Source organism: Octopus sinensis, linkage group LG13 (genome assembly GCF_006345805.1).
Source record: "Octopus sinensis linkage group LG13, ASM634580v1, whole genome shotgun sequence".
NCBI classification, from domain to species: Eukaryota; Metazoa; Mollusca; class Cephalopoda; order Octopoda; family Octopodidae; genus Octopus; species Octopus sinensis.
Window position 1 is genome coordinate 60,761,568 of NC_043009.1, and position 25,000 is coordinate 60,786,567.

At 38.2% G+C, this 25,000-nt stretch overlaps 2 protein-coding genes across 4 annotated transcripts in view; one reads left to right on the forward strand and one right to left on the reverse strand.

The window, feature by feature from the left end:
• The window catches only part of LOC115218531 (beta-1,3-galactosyltransferase 2), a 75,911-nt gene extending 59,136 nt beyond the window's left edge, over positions 1–16,775 (forward strand). For 2 of the 3 annotated variants that reach the window (XM_029788405.2, XM_036508427.1), the window contains exon 2: positions 14,966–16,775. In XM_029788405.2, the coding sequence (XP_029644265.1) occupies positions 15,078–16,388 (1,311 nt within the window). In that variant the 5' untranslated portion in view covers positions 14,966–15,077 and the 3' untranslated portion in view covers positions 16,389–16,775. Of the gene's footprint in view, positions 1–5,986; positions 6,219–14,965 lie in introns of those variants that run through there. The other variant, XM_029788403.2, reaches the window with a different exon arrangement.
• A 6,239-nt stretch (positions 16,776–23,014) lies between these two features.
• The window catches only part of LOC115218384 (NTF2-related export protein 2), a 65,164-nt gene continuing 63,178 nt past the window's right edge, over positions 23,015–25,000 (reverse strand). Inside the window, exon 4 of the mRNA XM_029788165.2 lies at positions 23,015–23,213. Within this exon, the coding sequence (XP_029644025.1) occupies positions 23,056–23,213 (158 nt within the window). The 3' untranslated portion in view covers positions 23,015–23,055. The remainder of the gene's footprint in view (positions 23,214–25,000) is intronic.

Sequence of the window (25,000 nt, forward strand, 5' to 3'; positions counted from 1 at the left end):
GACATATTCTTTGTAAGCCTAGTACTTATTCTATTGGTCTATCTTGCTGAACCGCTAAGTGACGGGGAGGCAAACACACCAGTATCGGTTGTCAAGCGATGTGGGGGGGGGACAAACACACACACACACACATATATAACAAAGCAAAGTTGTAAGGTACCGCATGAGTGGAATTATATATGAAAGAAGGTTTGAAAATGCAATTTTAAAAGGTGTTTATTCACTTGACCGGTTTCACTTTTTGAGAAAAAGATTGTCAAAAGTAACATGTAAAAGCTTTGTCGTATTAGGTACTGGTTGTCACAAAATATTACAATACATATATACATTCTTTGATAATAATAAGAACATGTTCTTATTATAACACAACAAAGCTTTTACATGTTACTTTTGACAATCTTTTTCTAAAAAGGTGAAACCGCTCAAGTGAATAAACATCTTTTAAAATTGCATTTTCAAACCTTCTTTCATATATATATATATATATATATATATATATATATACGACGGGCTTCTTTCAGTTTCCGCCTACCAAATCCACTCACAAGGCTTTGGTCGGCCCAAGGCTATAGTAGAAGACACTTGCTCAAGGTTCCACGCAGTGGGACTGAACCCGGAACCATGTGGTTGGTAAGCAAGCTACTTGCCACACAGTCACTCCTGCGCCTATATAGCGAAAACAAAAAAAAAACAGCCTACTAGGTATAAAAAATGTGTAGAAAACGAATATGAAAAAAAATGAGTGAACGAACGGTGGAGGGAGGACTTTCAGAAAATTCACACGATCCGATTTTTCCCTTATAACTTTCAGGAAAATGGATATATATTGATGAAATTTTATAGAAATACCATTCAAACAGCACAAATTTCGATTATAAAGAAATATTGACAGCAAAATAAGTACGTGCTTAGCACATCAAGAAAAGTGGGGCACCACAGAAATAGTAAATGGTTTATGATACAAAAGAATCGCTTTAAACTTGCTAAAATAATATTCGAAGTGGTTTATATGATCGGATATATAAGTAACAGATGTGTTATGTAAGATTAATTTTGAGGATCTAATCAAAGACTTTGCAATTAAAAAACGTAGGAGAAAACTTTTCAAATATAAATTGGGGCACCACAGAAATAGTAAATGGTTTATGATACAAAAGAATCGCTTTAAGCTTGCTAAAATAATATTCGAAGTGGTTTATATGATCGGATATATAAGTAACAGATGTGTTATGTAAGATTAATTTTGAGGATCTAATCAAAGACTTTGCAATTAAAAAACGTAGGAGAAAACTTTTCAGATATAAATTAAGTCAAAACATAGAAAAATAAACATTATTTTCTGTTTTACTGTTAGTTTTGTTTCGTTTTGGAAAATAAAAAATTATTTTATGGATTTTTATTGTTTATATTTTGAATTACGTGTATATGAGGGCACCAAAATCTTTTAAGAGCTTGGGTCTTCTATGGGTCTTAATCCGGTCCTGTTGATATATTAGTTGTTTCTTTATTACCCACAAGGGGCTTAACATAGAGGGGACAAACAAGGACAGACATAGGTATTAAGTCGATTACATCGACCCCAGTGCGTAACTGGTACTTTATTTATCGACCCCGAAAGGATGAAAGGCAAAGTCGACCTCGGCGGAATTTGAACTCAGAACATAACGGCAGATGAAATACGACTATGCATTTCGCTCGGCGTGCTAACGTTTCTGCCAGCTCGCCGCCCTCTGTTGATATATTAATTTTCATTTCCATCCAAATCGACTTTCTTGTCATTTGAAACCCTATTATTTAGTCTCGAAGGTAGCCACAGTTAGAAAATATAAAAAAGAAAAAGAAGTAAAAAGAAGGAATTTTAACTTGGTGTCTTTTTGAGTGTTGTCTACCAAATAGAAATTGAAGTAATGTTTCTGTGTACATCAGGTAAAATAAAACTTTGTTGTCTTTTCTGCGGTTCGACATTAGAAATCTGCTCCTTCCTTAGCAAAAGATTTCAAATAATTAAATATCGTAGAACATGCAAAAATACTCATGTACATACGGGGTTGGACAAAATAATGGAAACACCTTCAAATTTCAAACAAATTTATTCTAATATGGTGTATGACCGCCTTTGGCAGGACTCGTACGAAGTTTGAATCGTTTCCAAAGGAATTTTTGTCTATTCTTCAGCTAAAACAGTCTCTAGTTCTTATAGTGATGATGGTGGAGGATATTGACTTCTTATTTGTTTTTCTAAAATGCACCATAAATGTTCAATAATATTGAGATCTGGGGACTGTGGTGGCCAGATAAGATGTTCAACTTCACTAAAATGCTCCTCGTACCATTCAGTAACAATTTCAGCTGTGTGAATTGGTGCATTATCATCCTGAAAGATTGCGTTTCCCCTCCGGAAACAGTTCCGCAATCATAGGATGAATTTGATCAGATAAAATGCTTAAATAGTCTTGACTATTAATTTTGCCATGAAGGGAAACCATTGGGCCAGCGGATTTCCAAGATATAGCCCCCATCCCCGATCATCACAGATCCTCCTCCATGTTTAACAGTTGGAAGAAGGCAGTCTCGGTCAAATGCCTCTTTTGGCTGTCTCTACACATATAATCGGCCGATGGTCGGAAATAAGGTAAAGAATGACTCGCCCGAGAAAATAACTTTCTTCCACTGCTCTAAGGACCAATTCTGTAGCTTTTACTCCACTTAAAACGCTTTGAAGCGTTTGTTTTTGAAAGTAGTGGTTTTCTGATTGTAGCCCTCCAGTGAAATCCGGCTTTGTGCAGCTTCCAGCGAACAGTTTTTGCGGAAACTGGGTTCTCGAGGTGGTCATTAAGCTCTGCAGTAATTTTGGGAGCTGTACTTTTGTGATCTTTTCTAACAATTCGCGTAAGAATTCAATGGTCCCTATCTGAAAGTTTTGGCTTTCTTCTGGAGTTTTATTTCGACGAGGAGGTTTTTCCTTCTTTCTCAAAGGCTGTCATTACTTTCGAGACAGTACTTCTTGATACACCAAACATTTCGGCTGCTTTCGATACGCTAGCGCCTGCCATACGAGCACCAACTATTTGACCTCTTTGAAAGCCCGATAGATCTGTCATTTTAATGAATTTTAATTACCTTTTCCTGATGATATCTGAAAAGAAGCAGCAATTATAGCAAAACATATTAAGAAATACTAATAATAAATCAACAAACATAAAAAGAAACTAGCTTTTGGCGGTTTTATAGATATTATAAAAGACCTATGAAATGTAATCTTTGCCTCTCTAAAAAATTCTTCATCCTGTTCCAGGATAAAAACGCTTTGAACTAGAGACGCGAGCTCTTAAATTCCTACAGGTACGCCACAAAATTTAAAATGTCAACCGACAAAATACCGTATGGGTAAAATGTTTTGACTTTCGGAATATTTTTTGACTGTCGCATCTGAATTTGACTTTACAGTGTATGGTTATTTTGCATCGCAACGGTGATGTATATATTTCGACTTAATCTTGAAGAAAGCCTTCGACTGTTTTAGATATTAAATTTTAAGCTTAAACTTCGCCGAGGTTCATTTTTATTTTATTTTATTTTTACCTACTTATTTAATTATGTTACATCAAATTAATGTAAAATTTCATTTTTTGTTTTATTATTTTTATTTTTACATTTTAATATTATACACACCGGACAGATTATAAAAATTGTTTGCATATATGCGTTATGATGTAGATATGTCTTTATATATATTTATATTTGCGTGTATATGGTAACATGGAGGGAATGCCGGGTCTTCAATTTTTCAAAATGATCAATTGAGCAAAAAAACCGTTACTATATCAATTCAATTATTGATATTGTGCATTTTCTTTGCGCAAACGAATTGCCTTTTCGAGGAAACGAAAATGAAGCTTTTGAGGATCTTTATTCTGAAGATGAGACGCAGTCTTGTGGTCTTTTTATGAAATTATTCCAATACATATTAGAGAAAGACTCAAAGCTAATGGAATGTTACAGCACGATTTCAAAAATTGCGACCTGTATCTCGGCAGCAATGCAAAACGAAATCATCGAATTGTTGAGGAGATACACTGTCAGCCTTGCTGTAGATGACATAAAATGTTCCGATGTTCCTTACTTTACGATGAAATGTGACGGAACGCGTGATTTGAGTAATACTGAAAATCTTGCAATTGTTAGGTTCTCGAAAAATGGAAGGGTTCTGGAAAATTTAGTTGCAATGCCAACCACTCAACATTATGATGCTGAAAAATTGGGCCGACTTGTTAATTAAGGAATTAAGCAACCTTTGCACTGACCCAAAGTGTATGTTGTCACAATGCTACGATGATGCTTCTGTGATGTCTGGCAAAATAGGTGGCCCCCAAAGAAAGATTCAGAATGTTCATTATCTTAATCATCAGTTGCATCTTGTCGCGGTTAACACAATAAAGCGGATTCCGGAGTTAGGTACGTTCTTCGACATTTTTATTAGTCTTCATAATTTTATTAAAGGGCCAAGGATAGCTAGTCTCGGCAAAGGATTGAAATTGCCGTCTTATGGAACATAGGTGGTCGGGTGATTTCAGTGCCATTGCTTCTGTAACAGAAAATCTCTCCAAGATTGTTGGTTTGCTAACCGAGTACACGGATTCATCCGATTCAAAAACGTGTGTTGAGGCAACTGGAATTCGTTCCAAAAGGTTTGTTTTTCTAGCCCTTGATCTTAATAAATTTCCCGCATACATTTAGGCCAGTGGACGAACAGCTTCAGAGTCACAATTGTGATACACACCATGGCCTTGGGCTTCCTAAGATTGCCAAGAGTGAAATAATCAAACTGAGAAACTCTTCAATATTTGATGAGATTCTGAAACAAATGAGTCAATTGAGGAACGCTTGTTTCGAAAAGCTTACGAGTCCCAACATTTTTCAGATTATGTTGTTGAAGCCCTGGTACCATCACAAGCTGACTGGATAATCTTTCACCGCAAAATTTATTTCGTGGTCATCGACGTAAACTTGGGAGAGCTAGATAATAGATTTTCAGAGCAAAACGACAGCAGATATTCTTCCTTGGCAAGTCTACTACCAATGTCCGAGACATTTTTGGATTTTAATGCTTTAAAACCTTTGAGTAATTTAGTTAATTGCGATAAATCAGCCTTACTGTGGCTAAAGCATACATTTCAAAACAAAATATGATGACACTGCTGGATATTTGGGGATCTTTACGTATCGTACAGGATGTTTTTCCAAATGTTTATCTATTGTATGGTACAGCATTAACATTTGGATATAGCACAGTCACATGTGAGTTATCGTTTTCGACGCTAACTCTAATTATGACATCCTTTCGACGAAATATGAAGCACCAACGAAAATCAAAATCAAACCTCGTGATACTTGCTTCTCTTAGTAAATACAAACCAAGTATAGACAAGGGCAATTTTCTTAATTTTTTTTTTTTGCACTGCGTTGCCGTAGATTGTGGTTATATTAAATAAATGTAACCTGATTTTATTATTTCGTGTTGTGAATTTTCTTGAATGATGCAATCAAATTTTATAAACAGTGCGGTTTTTAGAGTTCTGATCAACACCCCCCGGCTATCAAGATAGCCCCCACCCAGTTGCAGTCGGCTGGCCACATGGTTGGTGCGTGTGTTTGTGATCAATTTACTGTAATTGATATGCATTATTGCACAGTAAAATACCCAAGATAAATTAGCGTGTAAGCAGTTGAATTATGGAATAACTTGAACTCCGATCGTCGAAACCAACTTAAATCCTATTTTTTAAATCTTTTCCGCCTCTCTTTTCTTTCTTTTTTTTTTTTTTTTTAACTGCTGTGATTATCCGTTTTTTTGCAACAAATGTTTTTATATTTGTACATCTCGTACAACCATTATTTGTAAGATCTATATAACGGAGTGGTGAGTGGAAGAGGCAAGTAGCAGGCTTTGTGAGAAAATGTTTTTTTCCGTTTAGAATCTTATCTCTACTTAAACACACCTACTTATATATTCTCTCGACTTACATTCATATCTGTAAACCCCTATGTAAAAAGTCTTCCCCATCCACCTCTGTTTTGCTTTCATATCGTGAATCTAAAATCTGTCTGCCAGTTAATCCTCACTTCTTTGCAAAGTCAACAAGTCTCAGTGTTTTTAGTTGACCCTTCAAAGACCTGCCACTGCGTTAAACCGACTACGAAGTCATACGCGTACTCTGGTAATTATTCTTTTAGTTAACTATTACTTTTAATTAATATCCATCTTTTCTTTTTTTCTCTTTGCTGTTTTAGCATATTTCTTCTTCTTCTTCTTGCTTTCGTTTTTTTCTTTTCTTTCCGTGGCTTGATACATTAGAAGTTTAAAAAAGAATATGTTGAAATCTGCAGAAACGCAATTGAACGGTCAGTCTTCTCTGTAGACTAAATAAGAGCCGCGAATGACAACAGTTGACAGGTTTGGTAAGTTCCATATTACTGAGTCTTTTGGAATTTCCACCAATGACCTGTTTTATTTATTTCTGTCTGGTATTATTTGGGATCTTTTCATTTTGAAGGCCAGATTTGTTTCCGTTTTGTAAATGTTCGTAAAAGGATTATACATATACACACTCGCGAGTAAGGGGACAAACGAACGTGGCACTCAACACATTTGGTAAGAGTTAGATATGTTGTTTAACCCTTTAGCATTCAAACCGGCCATATCTGGCCAAAATATTTAACATGTTTTATATTGAAACTGACCAGATCTCACCTCTCACCTACCATGTCATTCTAAAACTAAAAAATCACATCACCGAAATCTCTAAACTACAAGATAATGCATGATTAATTCAAACCATTTTAAATAAACAAACATCACATTTGACAGAATAATCTGAACACTAAAGGGTTAAAACAGTTTGACTCAGCTCCACGCAACTCAAAGTAGAGGGTATGAGTCTCGTCCGATGAGACTCGTACATCCAGGTAAGCTCATTCTACGAACCTCCGAAAATAAGTTGCATGAAACAGACTAAAACTTAATTTATATAAATGTGTGCGTGCGTGAATGAATGAACTACAAAAAAAAATTTCAATACATTTTTTTTTAAATTCTTTAATCGGAAGAAGGTTTTGAAAGTGACTCATTCACCATGATTGATTGCTAGCCACTAAACCTTTTTTATTTTCTCTCTCTGCTTATTTTTGAGTTCCTTTCTGTTGAAGAACGTTGGCTCGAAACGTATTAGGGATCTTTTCGGTTTGAACGGCAGTTTTTTCTAGCGGTATCATATGAAATTGTCACCCATAATTATGACCCTAGTATCGATCTATTGCATTTCAATCTGTTTTAGGGTTAGGGGTATTTCGTCTGGCGTTACGTTCTGAGTTCAAATTCCGTCTAGGTCGACTTTGCCTTTCATCCCTTTCGGGGTCGATAAATTAACTACCAGTTATGCACTGGGGTCGATAAAATCGACTTAATCCATTTCTCTGTCCTTGTTTGTCCCCTCTGTGTTTAGCCCCTTGTGGGTAGTAAAGAAATAGGTACCTAATGTTAGCTCCATACAGAGATGGTTCTCAATTGATCTATAAGGATGGTAGGGGAGGAATGTGGTGCTTATGTGAAACCTGTTAGGCTGTACTCACAATGACATACACTATTTTATGCCTGACTGGCTGTACAGTACTAGTACACAGTATGTGGCTTTTCAAGGTGAGCTCTGATTGGCTGTATGCAAATGAGTTCATTACTGGGATCCGGAACTCTCATTGGGGGGGGGGGCATTTTGCTAGTGGGAAGGCGTCATTCAAAAGCTACGAGGAAGCGCATTGTGACTAGGAGTGTATAACATCTGATAATTTGGTCAATACTGAGGTGTGTGTGTGTGTATAAATCGAAATTGAACCAAATTTGATGATTGGCACCTGTGCCAGTGGAGCGCTAACAGCTCCCTCTGAGTGGGATCACTGCCAGAGCAGCTGTCTGGCTTCCGTGCCGGTGACACGTAAAAAGCACCATTTGAGCGTGATCTGTACCAGTGTCGCCTTACTGGCACGTGAACAAAACATTTGAGTGAGGTCGTTGCCAGTGCCGCTGGATTGACTCCTGTGCAGGTGGCACGTAAAAAACACCATTTTGAGCATGACTGTTGCCAGTACCGCCAGACTGGCCCTCGTGCCGGTGGCACGTAAAAGCACCCACTACACTCTCAGAGTGGTTGGCGTTAGGAAGGGCATCCACGTGTAGAAACCTTGCCAGATCAGATTGGAGCCTGGCACAGCCATCTGGTTCACCAGTCCTCAATCAAATCGTCCAACCCATGCTAGCATGGAAAGCGGACGTTAAATGATGATGATGTATGTGTATATATATATATATATATATATATATATATATATATATAGTCTTTCCTACATGAACGCTATGTGTAAACAAATAAGACTTGCATATAAATTATTCGTTTTTAAGTGGAAACAGTATAAATGTTATGTATTCTGCTTGGAGTAACTCGATCTAAAAGTATATTCTTTTATTGTTTTTACATCTATCCTTTCACCTGTTTCAGTCATTTGACTGTGGCCATGCTGGAGCACTGCCTTAGTCGAACAAATCAACTCCAAGACTTATTCTTTGTAAACCTAGTACTTGTTCTATCAGACTGTACAGACAAACTGCTAAGTTATGGGGGCGTTAGCACACCAACATCACTTGTTAAGCGATGGTGAGGGAACACACACACACACACCCTTATACAGTAATCCCTCAACTGTTGCTGGTGTTCCAGAACCCCCAACAATAGATGAAAATTGGCAAAGTAGAAACTGTACTGTACTGCCACATGTTTATCTTTATATATAAAATTGAAGTTGTGTGTCTGTCTCCTACGATTTAGATTCCTAACTACTCCCACATTTTGCGGTGCAGTTTAACCAAAACCGGGTATCTTATAGTCGTGATTCATATCAAGCTCTTCTGGGTATTAGTGTGCGTCTACGATGAGTCAACGATTTAAAAAAAAAATTACCATCATTTTTTCCCATTTTTAATGCATTTTTTGGCTATTATATAAGGGAAGTAACTCTCTAAAAATGCTTATATAGTTATTTTCCTTACAAACCCGGGCAACGCCGGGCGATACTGCTAGTTTTATCATAAATGCAAAACAACACCATGGAGGAACTGCGATATAGCAAGGAATTACTGTATAGACGACAGGCTTCTTTCAGTTTCTGTCTACCAAATCCACTCAGAAGGCTTTGGTCAGCCCGCGGCTATAGTAAAAGACACTGGCCCTAGGTGCTATACAGTGGGACTGAACCTGAAACCATGTGGCTGGGAAGAAAGCTTCTTACCACATTCTTGGACTTTCCTCCGTCTCCTATTTCTGATGAAGAGCTTTGCTCGAAACGTGAAACTACCTTTCTTTCCTACTCTGAGCATCTGTTAATACTTTGCATCATGTACCACGTCCTTGTGTTGTTCTTCGTTTTTTTTGGGGGGGGGGGGGGGTGAATTTACTACTGCGTGGCATCTTGGGCAAGTGTCTTCTGCTATAGCCCTGGGCTGACCAATGCCTTGCGAGTGGATTTGGTAGACGGAAACTGAAAGAAGCCTGTCGTGTATATATATATATATATGTATATATATATATGTATGTGTGTGTGTTTGTGTGTTTGTCTCCCTAGCATTGCTTGACAACCGATACTGGTGTGTTTACGTCCCCGTCACTTAGAAGTTCGGCAAAAGAGACTGATAGAATAAGTACTGGGCTTACAAAGAATATATCCCGGGGTCGATTTGCTCGACTAAAGGCGGTGCTCCAGCATGGCTGCAGTCAAATGACTGAAACATGTAAAAAAAAATATATATGGTGGGCTTCTTTCAGTTTCTGTCTACCAAATCCACTCGCAAGGCTCTGGTCGGCCCAAGTCTATAGCAGAAGACACTTACACAAGAGGCTGCACAATGGGACTGAACCCAGAACCATGTGGTTGGGAAGCAAGCTTCTTACCACAGCCGTGTCTACACCCACGTGAAAAATATTAATAATGCCAATTATGAACATTAACAATAGAGCTCAGCAACAAAATTTTAAACCTGTTCATTTTGAAGGAAATTTCAGACACGTTTTTTTTTTTTTTTTTTTTTTCTAATCATAGTTTTGTAAAAATATTTTCTGCTGCAAATTTTTTTTTTTTTTTTCTTGACAAAAACTTGAAAATTTCAACAATGAAGATACTTTTCATTCTTCTTTCTGATTTTTTTTTTTTTTCTTCTAATCATAGTTTTGTAAAAAATATTTTCCGCTGCACCCCTATTACAAATTTTTTTTTATTTTTCACATTCCTGTGTTCCCAATCATCTTTCATCTTCTGTCACTGACCTGTTATTAAAAGTTACATGAAAGGGGTGGACAGTTTTCTTTCTTGCTTTTATTTGCAGCATCTACCCCTGCTTTGTTTTGTTGTCCTTGATTTAAGTTTTCATGATCTTTTTTTTTTTTTTTTTTTTTTTTTTTTTTTTTGTTTTTCCCACTTAAATTAGTTAACATCATGCTTTTGGTCCTTTGTTCTGCTACATACCAGACACATTTCATAGAAACTTTGACTTTTTCTAAAGATTAACAATTTTGTTCAATTTTCCATCATTGGACTACAGCCTTGATAGAGCCCTTCCTTCAAGAGTTTTAGATGGTTGATCCCAGGTACTTATTTCAGTAATATGTTACACAGACAGACAGGCGTAGGAGTGGCTGTGTGGTAAGTAGCATGTTTACGAACCACATGGTTCCAGGTTCGGTCCCACTGTGTGATACCTTGGGCAAGTGTCTTCTACTATAGCCTCAGGCCGACCAAAACCTTGTGAGTGAATTTGGTAGATGGAAATTGAAAGAAGCCCGTCATATATATGTATGTGTGTGTCTATATGTTTGTGTGTCTGTGTTTGTCCCTCCAACATCGCTGGTGTGTTTAGGTCCCCATAACTTAGCGGTTTGGCAAAAGAGACTGATAGAATAAGTACTAGGCTTACAAAGAATATGTCCTGGGGTTGATTTGCTCAACTAAAGAAAGGCGGTGCTCCAGCATGGCCATGGTCAAATGACTGAAACAAGTAAAAGAGTAAGAGTATATATTGTGTGTACCTGGTCTGATCAATAAGTATCCGGACTATTGCCATAATACCAAAGTTAAAGTACATAGTGAAGCCACTGGGCACAGATTGACCTTGAACTCTGCAGTGCATGTGCACTAAGTTTTAACATTCTGGTTCACTTCTGCTCAGCAGTGCTTGGAAGTAATGGGATCATCACACTGACCACGACAGAGAAAGTCGAGCAGAGAATCTGCATCAAATTTTGCCAAAAGCTTGGTGATACCGGCTCAGAGGCCTACGCAAAGTTTTCAAAAGGTTTTCATCATTCTTGACACAATGAAGGAGATCTTGTGCAACTGAAACCCAAGTGTCTTTTTGGTCAGCTGAAAGTAGTTTTGGTACAAACTTGGCAATCATGTGTCCCATGCCCAAATCTTCAGTGATAATGGACTGGACTGGACTGAACCGAACCATAACTTATCTTCTGATAACTCACAGATGGTGATTCGACGATCTCACCTCATTGCATGTACATCTGTGACATTTTTTTCAGTCGTCTTGGAAATGTTTGAACCACTCGTACACTTGTGTGCAACTCGTACGCTCCTCTCCATACACTTTTTGCAACTTTATGTAGACCTCTGTTGTACATCTCTGACATGATCAGTAATATTTTGCTGTCTTAAATCTATGACTTGGATGCTAACATTCAACTTCCATGACCGATATCCAAACTACAGTGGAGAAGGCTAGCCACTGGATTTGGTTAAAAAGAGACGATGAGCGATGGCTAGAAGAATATTGAACTATATTTGATAACCAGTTGATCTAGCAAGCGGGGCCTCATATCAGTGAGGGGGACCGGTGCGCATTGATGCCGTCGAGAGGTAGGCCCCCAAATGGTACGCATTCTCTCCTGGTGACCCCATACACTTGCTGGCTTCTGGTATGCGGAGTTTTTGACTGGTAGCACTTGCATGTGCAAGTGGTTTGCAAGACATTCATCTATGATCAGGTTAGTGGTACTCTACTTCATTAAGACATACATTTATGTACTGGTTTTCAATATTCTTTCAGTGATTTTCTTCAGTTTTCTCAAAGCTATACTGGTTAAAACCTTCGTTGCAAAGCTCAGAAAAAAGCTCCACAACAATTAGAGGTTGCTTTTCAGTACCAGTTGAACACTGGAGTCGATGTAATCAACTCATCCCTCCCCCAAAATGGGTACCCTTGTGGAAAAATTTGAAACCATTGTTATTTAAGTCAGCGAGCTGGCAGAATTGTTAGCACACTAGCCAAAATGCTTAGCAGTATAGCATTTGTGTTTACGTTTTGAGTTCAAATCCTGCTGGAATTGATAAATTAAGTACCAGTGAAACACTGGGGTTGATATTATCAACTTATCCCCTCCCCAAAAATTTCAGGCCTTATGCCTTTAGTAGAAAGGATTATTATTATTATTATTGAGTGAGAGAGCAGTGCATGCCATCAAAATGACACATTGGGATAAAATATACGAAGCCCAGTATACCCATCATGGCCAGCTCCTGTCAAGCCATCCAACCCATGCCAGCATGGGTTGGATGATGATGCTTTAATTCACCTTGCTTTCACTGGGAATAGGTACTAGATCTATCTAGTTCAGCTTCAGATCAGAATCTATCTCTCATCTCAGTAAGCCTTGCCATTGGATTCACACTTTGGTTCTCATTACAGTGCTGGTTTACATCAACTTATTCTACATTCGGCTTATCACATTATAAAACCTCCCATCACCAAGAGAGTATCTCCATCAGTCATCAGAGATTTTTCTACTAAGCAGTTTAATTACTGCTACCCTGTATTGTTAAACTGCTGTAACCACCAGGCTTTCTATAAGTACCACCAAGTGTTGTTGTTTTCAAAGTTAGAATTTTCAAGTTCTGTTTCTGGTTTTATTCTGTTTTAATTTCATTCATGGAGCATTTGCATGCTTTATCAGAAGTTACCCTAGTCTCTAACCAGTTTTGAGTTCTTTACCAAGTATTTTAGCAGTTAGTGTTATTGTGTGCATTATGTATAGTTGATTGTCTCAATTCAATTCCTTATCGATGCTTATTTTATCAACTTTCAAGGAAACAATAGTTAAACCTGACTTTGTCTAGATTTGAACTCAGAAATACAAGCCAGTAAACTACACTACAGTTAAGTATTCAAACAACAATCTACAGTCTTGGCTGCCACACTTCCTGAAACTATATTAATAATAACAAGACAAATAATGCAGATAATGATGTAAGCCATCAACATTATTACCATTAACAGCACCATCACTCCCATCTCTCTTTTATTGGTAGAGATTTAATTATATTTCTATATTGTGTGTTATTTTACTTTCATATTATTTATACTTTGTTCTTTTACTTAGTAAGCTGACTATGATATTATATAGGTTGTATCAAGTTAGCATAATTCTGGTTTCCATTTCCTTCTGAAAAAGATCAATACTTGATTATGTTTTGGTTGGCTGCCAATTGGCTTATTTGGTTGGATTTATTTAGATTTTCCCAAGAAGGGAATATTCTATCATAGCTTAACTATTTTTTTTTAATATCATTAATGATTACAAGGTGGCAAGCTGGCAGAGTTGCTATCATGCCAAGCTAAATGCTTAGTGGAATTCCATCTGTCTTTATGTTCTGACTTCAAATTCTACCAAAGTCGACTTTGCCTTTCTTTCTTTCAGGGTTGATAAAATAAGTACCAGTTGAGCACTCTGGTCAATGTAATCAATTACCCTACCACCTGCACCAAAATTGCTGGCCTTATCCCAAAATTTGAAACCAATATTTATTTAAGATTATGTTGGTTTTAAAACAGTTGATATCTCTCTTGCTGTGTTTTCTTTGTAGTTTGACTTAATGATTACTAACAAATATACTTCACCATTCTGTAACAGTTGTTATTGATAACTTTTCTTTCTTCAACAGAGCCACTGCTGATTATAGTGTGTGTGTGTGTGTGTGTGTGTGTGTGTGTGTGTGTGTGTGTGTGTGTGTGGTGTGTGTGTGTGTGTGTGTCCCCCCCCTCTCAGTTTCACTGACACTACTTTTATTGATTCAGATGAATAAGTCAACCTCCGCAAAATTCAAAACTGCAATAAATCACCATAATAAACACTAGAAATTTCATCTGGCTAACTATCAGGTCTGGTGTGGCCAGTATGACATGAATTTTTTCTTTAAACTAGCAGTATCGCCCGGCGTTGCTCGGGTTTGTTTCGACCCTTTAGAATTGGAATTTTTGAAAAATAAAAATTTTGCATTATGTAGCTTGTTGTTCTCTTTAAGTGAACATTTTTCTGGTTGAAATACACCGAAAAATCGTTAAAAAATAGGTATTTTCATAGAAAAAAAAGCATCTTTTTCATGTAAATAATTTTTGGTGTTAACATGGTCCGATTTGAATTTTTTCTTCTACAGAAGGAAGAACAAGCCTTCTTCTATCATACTCTCAAATTTGGTCAACGTGCACTGCAGGTTCTCAGAGGAGATAGTGTTAGTTGAAGGCTACTAAACCTGGCATACTCAGACAACTTCAGCTTTATATATAGAGATAACCTTGTTTTTAACCTAACTAGTTATATGAACATCTTGAACGTGGGATGCATTGCAGGTGAATCCAGGACCCAGTTTTCAACCATGCAACATTGCTAATAATAAAACTAAAAAGTTTTGAAGTATTTATCTCCATTTCCATTTAGTTTTAAGACAGTTGTAGTCAAATGACACTTTTTGTTTTCTTCCAAAGAAAAGTCATTTACACCTGCAACATTTTTTTTTGTATTTTTTGTTTGCTTCCGTCTGATGAACACCTTTCTTTCATTATGTTCTTTTTTCTATTTTCAAGCTTCAATTCATCATGTGAGAACTTCTGGACTATCTTCTCCTCCCACACCAGATGACATTATTTGGGGAGAAAGTATAAGAAATAAATAGTCTCCCCAGGAAATTTGGTCGCTATGCGGTGTCGTAAAGTTGCAACCTTCACTCTGCTACTTACCATTTTAGGATTCTATTTTATGCTGTCTAGCAAGTACAAATATGTATACTATCACACTAAAGAAAACCATGATAAACCTATAATAACATCACTTCCCAGCCTAAGGGTCACTAACGAGCTACCATCATCATTGAATAATAAAAGTAACACCTCTATCTTCAATATCACCACCACCACCACCATGAAGACTACAAAACAGAAACAAGAACCGAAAAGGAGCATTCATCGTAAAACTGCATACCCATTAACTATAGACAGTCCTTACCTCATAAACAATCCAGATATCTGTAAAGAGGAGAAAGATTTGACTTTCATTGTTATTGTCCATACAGCTCCTGACCACACAGATCGACGCCTTTCAATACGGCAAACCTGGGCCAACAAACATTTCTTTAGAAACATGTCCCTGAGGATTGTCTTTTTGTTAGGAAGAAGTGATAACCCCCAAATCGAATTCCGCATTAAAAACGAAAATCTTATCTACGGAGACCTAGTGCAGGGTGACTTTAAAGATTCTTATAGAAATTTGACACACAAAGGTGTTCTCGGTTTCAGGTGGATAACTGAAAACTGCCAACATGCCAAAATGGTGATCAAGGTAGACGATGATGTCTTTGTGAACATTTTTAAGGTATACAAAGAGGTTTACCTGAAATATAAAAACCTTTCTCATTATATTCTCTGTCATGTTCGCAAGAAAAATACAAGTCCAATTATTAGGTCAAAAGATCATCTAAAATGGAAAGTCAATGACGACGAGTTCCGTGGTTTTACACATTACCCAACTCCGTATTGTAATGGTTACGCTGTGTTTATTGCACCTGATCTCATACGAGGCATGTACCAGGCCTCTTTCACCACACCTTTTTTCTGGATAGATGATGTTTATCTGTATGGACTGCTACCATCAAAGATAGCCAATGTAACATACCACAGTTTGGTGGGTTCTTTCAATTTGAATGAAATTACAACTTTGAAGTGTTTCTCTGACAGCAAAATCTGTAAATATTTGGTAGGTAATTCCTGGCGCAGTGGAAATATGGTGAAACTGTGGTTGTCAACATTAGCAAAACTGGACAAGAACTCTCAGAGCTTAATTGACCATCAGGTCATATCAGACACTATGCACATAAACTTGACCCAAGCTTTACATGAGATAAACAAAGAAGTATATAAATTGTACCCTACTAAACCTCCACAAAAGAAAACCCCCAAAAAGAGTGTTGTGACAAACAAGAAAGCTGCAAAGGAATCAAAACAGAAGGTATAAAGATGTGGTATGGGAGCTGGAGGGTGAAAAAAAGATTGAATGGGATCTGGAGGACTGAGGGATATTTTCCATTTCTTTGGGGGATTTACATGTGCGTGTGTGCACACGTGTGTATCTATATTGTGTGTGTAAAAATATATATATACATATACACACACAGCATGTTCTTGTGGATAATGTACGAATGTGCCATATTGTGTGTGTGTCGGTACATGTGTGTTTGTGTGTATATTGTGTGAGCACACATGCCTAATACACATTATTATAAAGCATAGAAGAATCAATTGGAAAGACTTTTCTCAAGTTATGTGACTGTGATAATGTCAAAAGAACAATAAAGTATTATAATTGAACTAAAATATATCCAAACAGAAAAAATATCTGAACTAAAAGAAATTTGTCATATTTTCCATTTTCCTTTTTCTGTTTGATATAACAAAAAGAAAATCATAATTGTTAACTAAAAAAATTCTGGATTTGAATGTGTGAAACTATATAAGAATGAAAATAGATTATTTATCATTAAAAATGTAATGTTAACATGATTTTGTTGTTTAATATTCTACCTGTTTTTATATATATCATCATCATCGTTTAACATCCGTTTTCCGTGTTGGACGGTTCAACCGAGGTCTGGGAAGCCAGGAGGCTGCACCAGGCTCAGGGAGTATAACTCCAAACTTACAGGGAAAAATTCAATTTAGTATTAAATCAAATTTCACAGTTTAAATATATAAAATATGAATTAGAGATAAAACCACTTAAAAAAAAATTATTTATATTATTTGTTATTTATGTATTGGTTTATGTCTATCACTGTTTGAGTTGCATAATAGTGGTTTTATCTCTAATTCATATTATATATATATGTATATATATATATATATGTAGTCTGATCATTAAGTATCTGGACTGTTGCCATAGTAATGAGGCTAAGGCACACAATGAAGCTGGTTGGCACAAGTTGGTCTAGAACTCTGCTCTGCATGTGCACTGTTTTAACATTCTAGCTCATTTCCACTGTTTACAGCAGTGCTTGGAAGGAACGTGTGTAGTGTGTGATTGTCGCTTTGACCATGAATCTGCATAAAATTTTACCAAAAGCTTGGCAATACCTGCTCAGAGGCCTATGCAATGTTGCAGAAAGTGTATGGAGAGGAGTGTTTGAGCTGGAAAAAATGTTGATAGTGACAAGTGTTCTGGGAGACCTGCAACCAGCAAAGTTGAGAAAAACATTGCAGATGTTCATGCAGCCACGAGGGTGGGGGAAATCATCGAATCACCATTTGTGAATTATCAGAGAATGTGCAGATTAGTTATGGTTCAGTTCAGTCCATTATCACTGAAGACTTGGGTATGAAACACATGACTGCCAAGTTTGTGCCAAAACTGCTCTCAGCTGATAACATACCTGCTCATTCAGCACAGCTTGCATAGCAATTTTTGGCTAGGCACAGGATTCCCCAGGTCCAGCAGCCACCATATTCCCCAGATCTCACCCCATGTGACTTTTTCCTCTTTGCAAACATCAAGTCCTGCTTAAAAGGAAGATTTCAGGACATTGAGGAAATCAAAGTGAATGTGACAAGGCAGCTACTGATTACCCCGAAAAAAACAAGTTCCAGGAATGCTTCCATCATCATCATCGTTTAACATCAGCTTTCCATGCTAGCATGAGTTGGACGATTTGACTGAGGACTGGCGAACCAGATGGCTGCACCAGGCTCCAATCTTGATCTGGCAGAGTTTCTACAGCTGGATGCCCTTCCTAACGCCAACCACTCTGAGAGTGTAGTGGGTGCTTTTTATGTGCCACTGGAAGGGGACTACTTTGAGGAGATTAAATGCCAAATTGGTACATGTTGTTTTGTTTCTATAGTGTCATTTTGGATATTTATTGATCAGGCCTTGTATATAGTAATATATAAAGGTAAGCTCCAAGGATCAAGGTGAAATGTAAGGAGATAGTAATCTTCAAGCAGTCCAGAGAAGGTATAAAAAAAAAAACAACTTTCAAGAACAACAGAGGTTTAGTGACGTAGATGGTTGTAAATATTGCCTATATCGAGTTTTCGATAAGCTGAAAAAATTGTTTAATCTCTCTATATATAAACGGCAAAATGTCTGTCTGTGTGTGTGTCCTTTATACAAATCCACCATTTTTCAGTTAGAGGGCTCACACTTTCTATGGTCATTCAAAACCGTCCAAGGGTGGTCGTGCACATCTTTACATTTCCCCAGTCACCCTGCAAAGCCATTAAAAAATCAGTAGAAGTTACTTTTTTGTGAATTTTCTATCCAAAACCCAATCATAATGCCCAAAACTTGATATGCCAATTGAATGCCAGCTAGCTGTATGTGATTGGTCAGAGATTTGGACAGTACTCGCATGTATGTGCGCACGCACGCAGCTGTATATACCGGGTCATAGTGCTAGTAACTTATGATTAGCAACAGATGTTGGACATAGAGTAGAAATATATAAATGCACTGTGTTAAAATAATCTGAAAATTTGAAAACCCTCAAATGGTAAATTGTTGACAGAATGGGACAAAGGAAAACACTGGAATGGAGCCAACAAGTTCTGAAAGCCATCAATGGAGAATTGAAGAAATTCACTTGTAAATCATATAACAGCTAGAACAACAAATGCGATCTGTACATCACAAAAGTCTTCTCTGTTATGCAATTCGTCAATTGTTTGAATGAATTAAATTTGATTTTTATTGCCAAAACAAATTATGCAACACTTTCTCAAAGTACAAATAACAGTGCCCCACCTCCCCCACATCATTCCGTAATTATACCTCTGTCCCCTCTTCACAGCACTTCTATGTAATTATACCAAACAACTTTCTGACTACCTTCATAATTTTTACATCATTTTATTATTATATTTCTTTTATTTTTTTCATATTTTTTGTTATTTGTATTCCTTTATAGCTTTCCTAGCATTTTTACCGCCTTATACCTTCCTTATTTCAGTAATATGTTACAGACAGGCGTAGGAGTGGCTGTGTAGTAAGTAGCATGCTTACCAACCACATGGTTCCAGGTTCAGTCCCAGTGTGGCACCATGGGCAAGTGTCTTCTACAATAGCCTCAGGCCGACCAAAGCCTTGTGAGTGAATTTGGTAGGCGGAAACTGAAAGAAGCCCGTCATATATGTATACATATATATGACGGGCTTCTTTCAGTTTCCGCCTACCAAATTCACTCACAAGGCTTTATACATATATATGTATGTGTGTGTCTATATGTTTGTGTGTCCGTGTTTGTCCCCCCCAACATCACTTGACAACCGATGCTGGTGTGTTTAGGTCCCCGTAACTTAGCGGTTCGGCAAAAGAGACCAATAGAATAAGTACTAGGCGTACATGAGAATATACAATTGCCTATGTGCACATATGCACCTTCTAGATTCTACCTGCACACAAAAAATACGTGTGAGCATGCCAATGTGCACTTACATAGTTTTAAAATAAAGTAACACACAAACAACTTACCTAGAACTACTGTGTTCCCCTAGCGACCAGAAACACCTCTCACCTCTCCTAACAAATTCTTAATTGACACCATTCCTACATCGTCTTTCTCTTTGGACTCTGTTTAAATGTATTTATAGAGTGCCACAATATATATTTCTTTACTACCCATAAGGGGCTAAACACAGAAAGGACAGACAAACGGATTAAGTCGATTACATCGACCCCAGTGCGTAACTTGTACTTAATTTATCGACCCTGAAAGGATGAAAGGCAAAGTCGACCTCGGCAGAATTTGAACTCAGAACATAACGGCAGACGAAATACGGTTATGCATTTCGCCAGGTGTGCTAACGTTTCTGCCAGCTCGCAGCAATATATTTATTTATTTATTCTATTGTAGGCCAGTGAATGACCCCAGTCTAAGACGTGCCCCCCCCCACCACCACCACTACTTGTCCCCCCTCTTCTTTGACTTTTCATATTCTTATTCTTTTCTTAAACAAGTTTATCCACTCTTGTGTATTACTTCTTCACCAAAATGCTTTCCCTTTTCTTCTCAGTATTTATGCTTTCCGTGCATTTTTGATTGACTCTCCTGCGAGTCAACATGGGATCACTTGACAATGTAAACTCCTTTTGATTAAAGTATCTTTGGGCCCAACGAATAGCTAGCAGATTACCCATCATTTGGATAATTACTATTTCTGAGTTTCTGCTAGCTATGAAACAAATAGCCTGGATATTATCTACTCCATTCCCCAATTGTGTGTGCGTCATGGAAGGAATGACTTGTGACCTTTGGCAATAAGCTGTGCTTGAGAAGAACTATCAAGTCAAGGGAAATCGTAATTGTGGGCCAGTGCCAGTGCTACATAACTGGCACCCTTGCCAGTGGAACATAAAAAGCACTTTTCAAGTGTTCTGCCTCACAGGGGCATTGACCAAGACCTTTAGCAATACGACATACTTGAGTAGAAACCCATCAAATTAAGTGAAATTGTAGCTGTGGCAGAGATACTGGTGTCACACAATTGGCACCTGTGCCGGTGGCATGTAAAAGTACCCATTACACTCTCAGAGTGATTGGCATTAGGAAGGGTATCCAGCTGTAGAAAACCATGCCAAATCAGACTGGAGTCTGGTGCAGCCCATCGACTTACCAGCTCTGGTCAAACTGTCCAATCCATGCCAACATGAACAACGCATGTTAAATGATGATGATTATATGTGTAATGCGGAAAGCTGGCAGAATCGTTGGCACGCCAGGCGAAATGCTTAGTGGTATTTCATCTGCTGCTACGTTCTGAGTTCAAACTCTGCCAAGGTCAACTTTACCTTTCATCCTTTTGACAATAACACATTGACTGTACATCCGTGCTAGTGGAGCGCTAAGAGTACCATCCGAGCATGACCGTTGCCAAAGCAACAAGCTGGCCTCCATGCCGATGGCACGTAAAAAGCACCATTCGAGCGTGATCGTTACCTGCGTTGCCTTACTGGAACGTGAAAAAACATTCGAGCGAGATCGTTGCCAGTGCCGCTGGACTGGCTCCTGTGCAGGTGGCACATAAAAAACACCATCTGGTTCGCCAGACCTCAGTCAAATCATCCAACTTGGAAAACGGATGTTAAACGATGGTGATGATGATGATTGTACATATTCTATGCAGACAAATCTGTTTGAAATCTACAAGAGCAAAATGATGCAGGAAGTCAGCACTGAGAATAGGATATGGAAAACTCACTTGAACTGATGCCCCAAATTAAGATCCAAAATCATAAATTTCTCACGATAAGTGGAAATAGAATAGTTAACAGCTTATAATATAAAAGCTAATGGTTTCTGTGAATTGAATAAAAATTTAGCTGGCCAAATGCTGCAAGCTGCTCCTGTATCAACTAGGAATCAATGCTTTGAATTAGTTTCACCAAAAAGACACAATATATTGAAACTTTGACCAGGGATGTAGTTGCCCTTAATATCACTAGTGACACCATTTTCCTGCAATTGAGAAAATGACTTGAAAGGACATGGCTGAGTACACATGTGTGCATTAACCCATTCGTTACCAACCCGGCCGGAACCGCTTCTGGCTCTGTAGTACAAATGTCTTGTTTTCTTAAGTTTTGAATTAAAATCTTCCATCAAACCTTAGTCACAATTTATGTTACTAACACTAGCTGAATGGTAACTAAGTTATTTTTCTAAATTCTTTCTTATATTGAGATGGCTAATGGTAAAAGTGGCAGGGAAAGGACAAGGGAGAAAAGACCATGGCAGCTATACATGGGTTATTGGTAGATGGTTGAATAGGAAATAGTAAGAGCAGCATGATGGAGATAACCACAAAGATGTGTCATGGTAAGACTGAGAGGGATATGAGACATTTTGGAATGGCTGTTTTAGTGCTGCCTGTTTGGCGTCACCGATTCAATGCTGACTTATTTGACATCGGACATTTTAATGTTTTTCACTCCTTCTCTACATCTCCCACCCCTCTCTCTCTCTCTCTCTTTCTCTGTGAGAGCTTCTCTTTATCTTTATCAGAAATATGCTCATATATATATATATATATATATATATATATATATATATATATATTATATATATAAAGAGAGAGAGAGAGAGAGAGAGAGAGAGGGAGAGAGTTTATGTCAGTTGTGTTCAATTAATAACTTGTAATCTCTCTCTCTCTCTCTCTATCTCTCTCTCTCAGTATGTGTGTGTACATTTCTGCATCATGTGTGTGTATGTGTGTTTGCCTCTTGTGCCAAAACAGGTACCATTGCCAAAACAAGTTCTTAGTCCAAACAACTGCACCTAGTTGCCTCATTCTGGATGAAGTGATTGATAAGAACAGAGACAGATTGTAGTGACTGTGGCAGATGTCAACTAGAACACACACACACCACACACACACCACACACACACCACACACACACACACACACACACACACATACATAAACAGTTTTTAATCCACCAAATCCTACTCACAAAGTATTCATCAACCCGGAGCTTTATCACAAGACACTCAACAAAGTTTTCTAGGTTGTTGAATAAGCAGATTAAAAAGTCCTTAAATAGACAGCAAAATTTTCCCCAGCCAGAACACAATTAAAAGCAAACAAAACACAAACAGTTTTCTGCAAATTTATTTTCCTGGTTTCATAAAAGATTATTCAACAAATCGATAGTTGTCACTAACTATCTTCCAAACGTTCTCTTGAGATGTGAGAATGAAATGTTGATGGAATGCTTTGGATTTCTTTCTTGGGAATTTTACCAGACCAAACGTCGTGACCCCAATAGTTGTCTGCCCTTGTGAAACAACATCTGAAATGAGAGAAAGGGAGAGAGAATAGATTATAAGGATTTTGACCTCAACAAATTGATTTAAACTAGAAGCATTTTACAGCCGAAAATGGATTAAACATGTCATGCCGGTGGCATGTAGGAGGCACCATTCGAGCGGGATCCTTACCAGCATCGCTTTACTGGCACCTGTGCCACTGGCATGTGTAAAAAAATTTTGAGCGAGGTTGTTGCCAGTATCACCTGACTGGCCCCTGTGCCGGTGGCACGTAAAAGCACCCACTACACTCTTGGAGTGGTTGGCATTAGGAAGGGCATCCAGTTGTAGAAACTCTGCCGGATCAAGACTGGAACCTGGTGCAGCCATCTCGTTCGCCAGCCCACAGCCAAAATCGTCCAACCCATGCTAGCATGGAAAGCAGACGCTAAACGATGATGATGATGATGATTACTCAATCCTTCTCACACTGCTGTTCCACTCCATCCCTTGACCCACAATGAGTAGTTTTTTTAACCCTACTGGGAACCCTCACACTTCCTGGCCCATGCTATTTCAATCTGAACATGAACCAACAGTCAAGTCACAACTACCAATCTTTCCTTTTCATAACAAACAAAATAAAATATTTTATAGTATGCATTCGGTTACATAAACAAACACACACTATCCCCCACCACTACCATCGCCAGCATCACCATCACCATCATCATCACCACCACCACCACCATCATCATTGTATTGTCTGGTTTTCTACGCTAGTATGGATTCAACAAGTTTCACAACATTCCCTCGCTTTCTGGCAAACACAACAGAGAAAACCCCAGCTGAGTATGTTGTCGTAGGCATGGTCCTTATGACTGATTGCTCTTTCTATCACTAACTCCACTCTACACCCTGGATAGCATGTCATCTTGCAAACAACTAGCACATGCAAGTGCTATTAGTCAAAAGCTCCCCACACCGGAAGCCAGCAAGTGTATGGGGTCATCAGGAGAGAATGCATGCCATTTCGGGGCCTACCTCTCAACGGCATCAATGCCCCCCCCCCCTGATATGAGGCCCTGCTTGCTAAATCAGCTGGTTATCAAATAAAGCTCAATATTCTTCTAGCCATCGCTCATCATCTCTTTTTAACCAAATCCAGTGGCTAGCCTTCTCCACTGTAGTTTGGATATCGGTCATGGTGGTATTGACTTTACGATGAGTTAGGCCTAAAGATAACAACCAATCGCCTCATACTGTGTCCAACAAACCCTCTACATCCAAAAATGTTCCGCTTTCCAGCTTGCATCTTCACATTCCTCGAGGAGGTTTACATAACGGTCAATCTTTTGAGCCCGAGCGGCGTTCATATTATCTTCATGAGGAACCGTTAACTTGACTAGATTCACAACTTTCCATGGTTCTTATGACTGATTGCTCTTTCTATCACTAATTCCACTCTACACCCTGGATAGCATGCACTCTATCAAGTCACCAGCGCTTGAGAAGTTGCTATCTGCAGTGGGACTAAGCACTCCTCTGGCTGTGAAATTAAGAAGCCTGCTTCCCAACCTGATGGTTTCAAGTTCAGTTCCACTGAGTGACACCTTGGACAAGTGTAGTGAAGAGTCAGTGCTGTGGGCTGACCAAAATCTTGCGAGTGGATCTGGTAGATGGAAAGGACCAAGATACCTGGCACTTTGTTGTACTGAAGAAGACGCACTCTGCAGCAGAAGTGTAAAGACCAATCCTTCTGGTAGTGTAAAGCACTCGTGTGGCACTATGTGAAAGTGCCAGTGTGCCACCATGTAAAAGCACCCGTGTG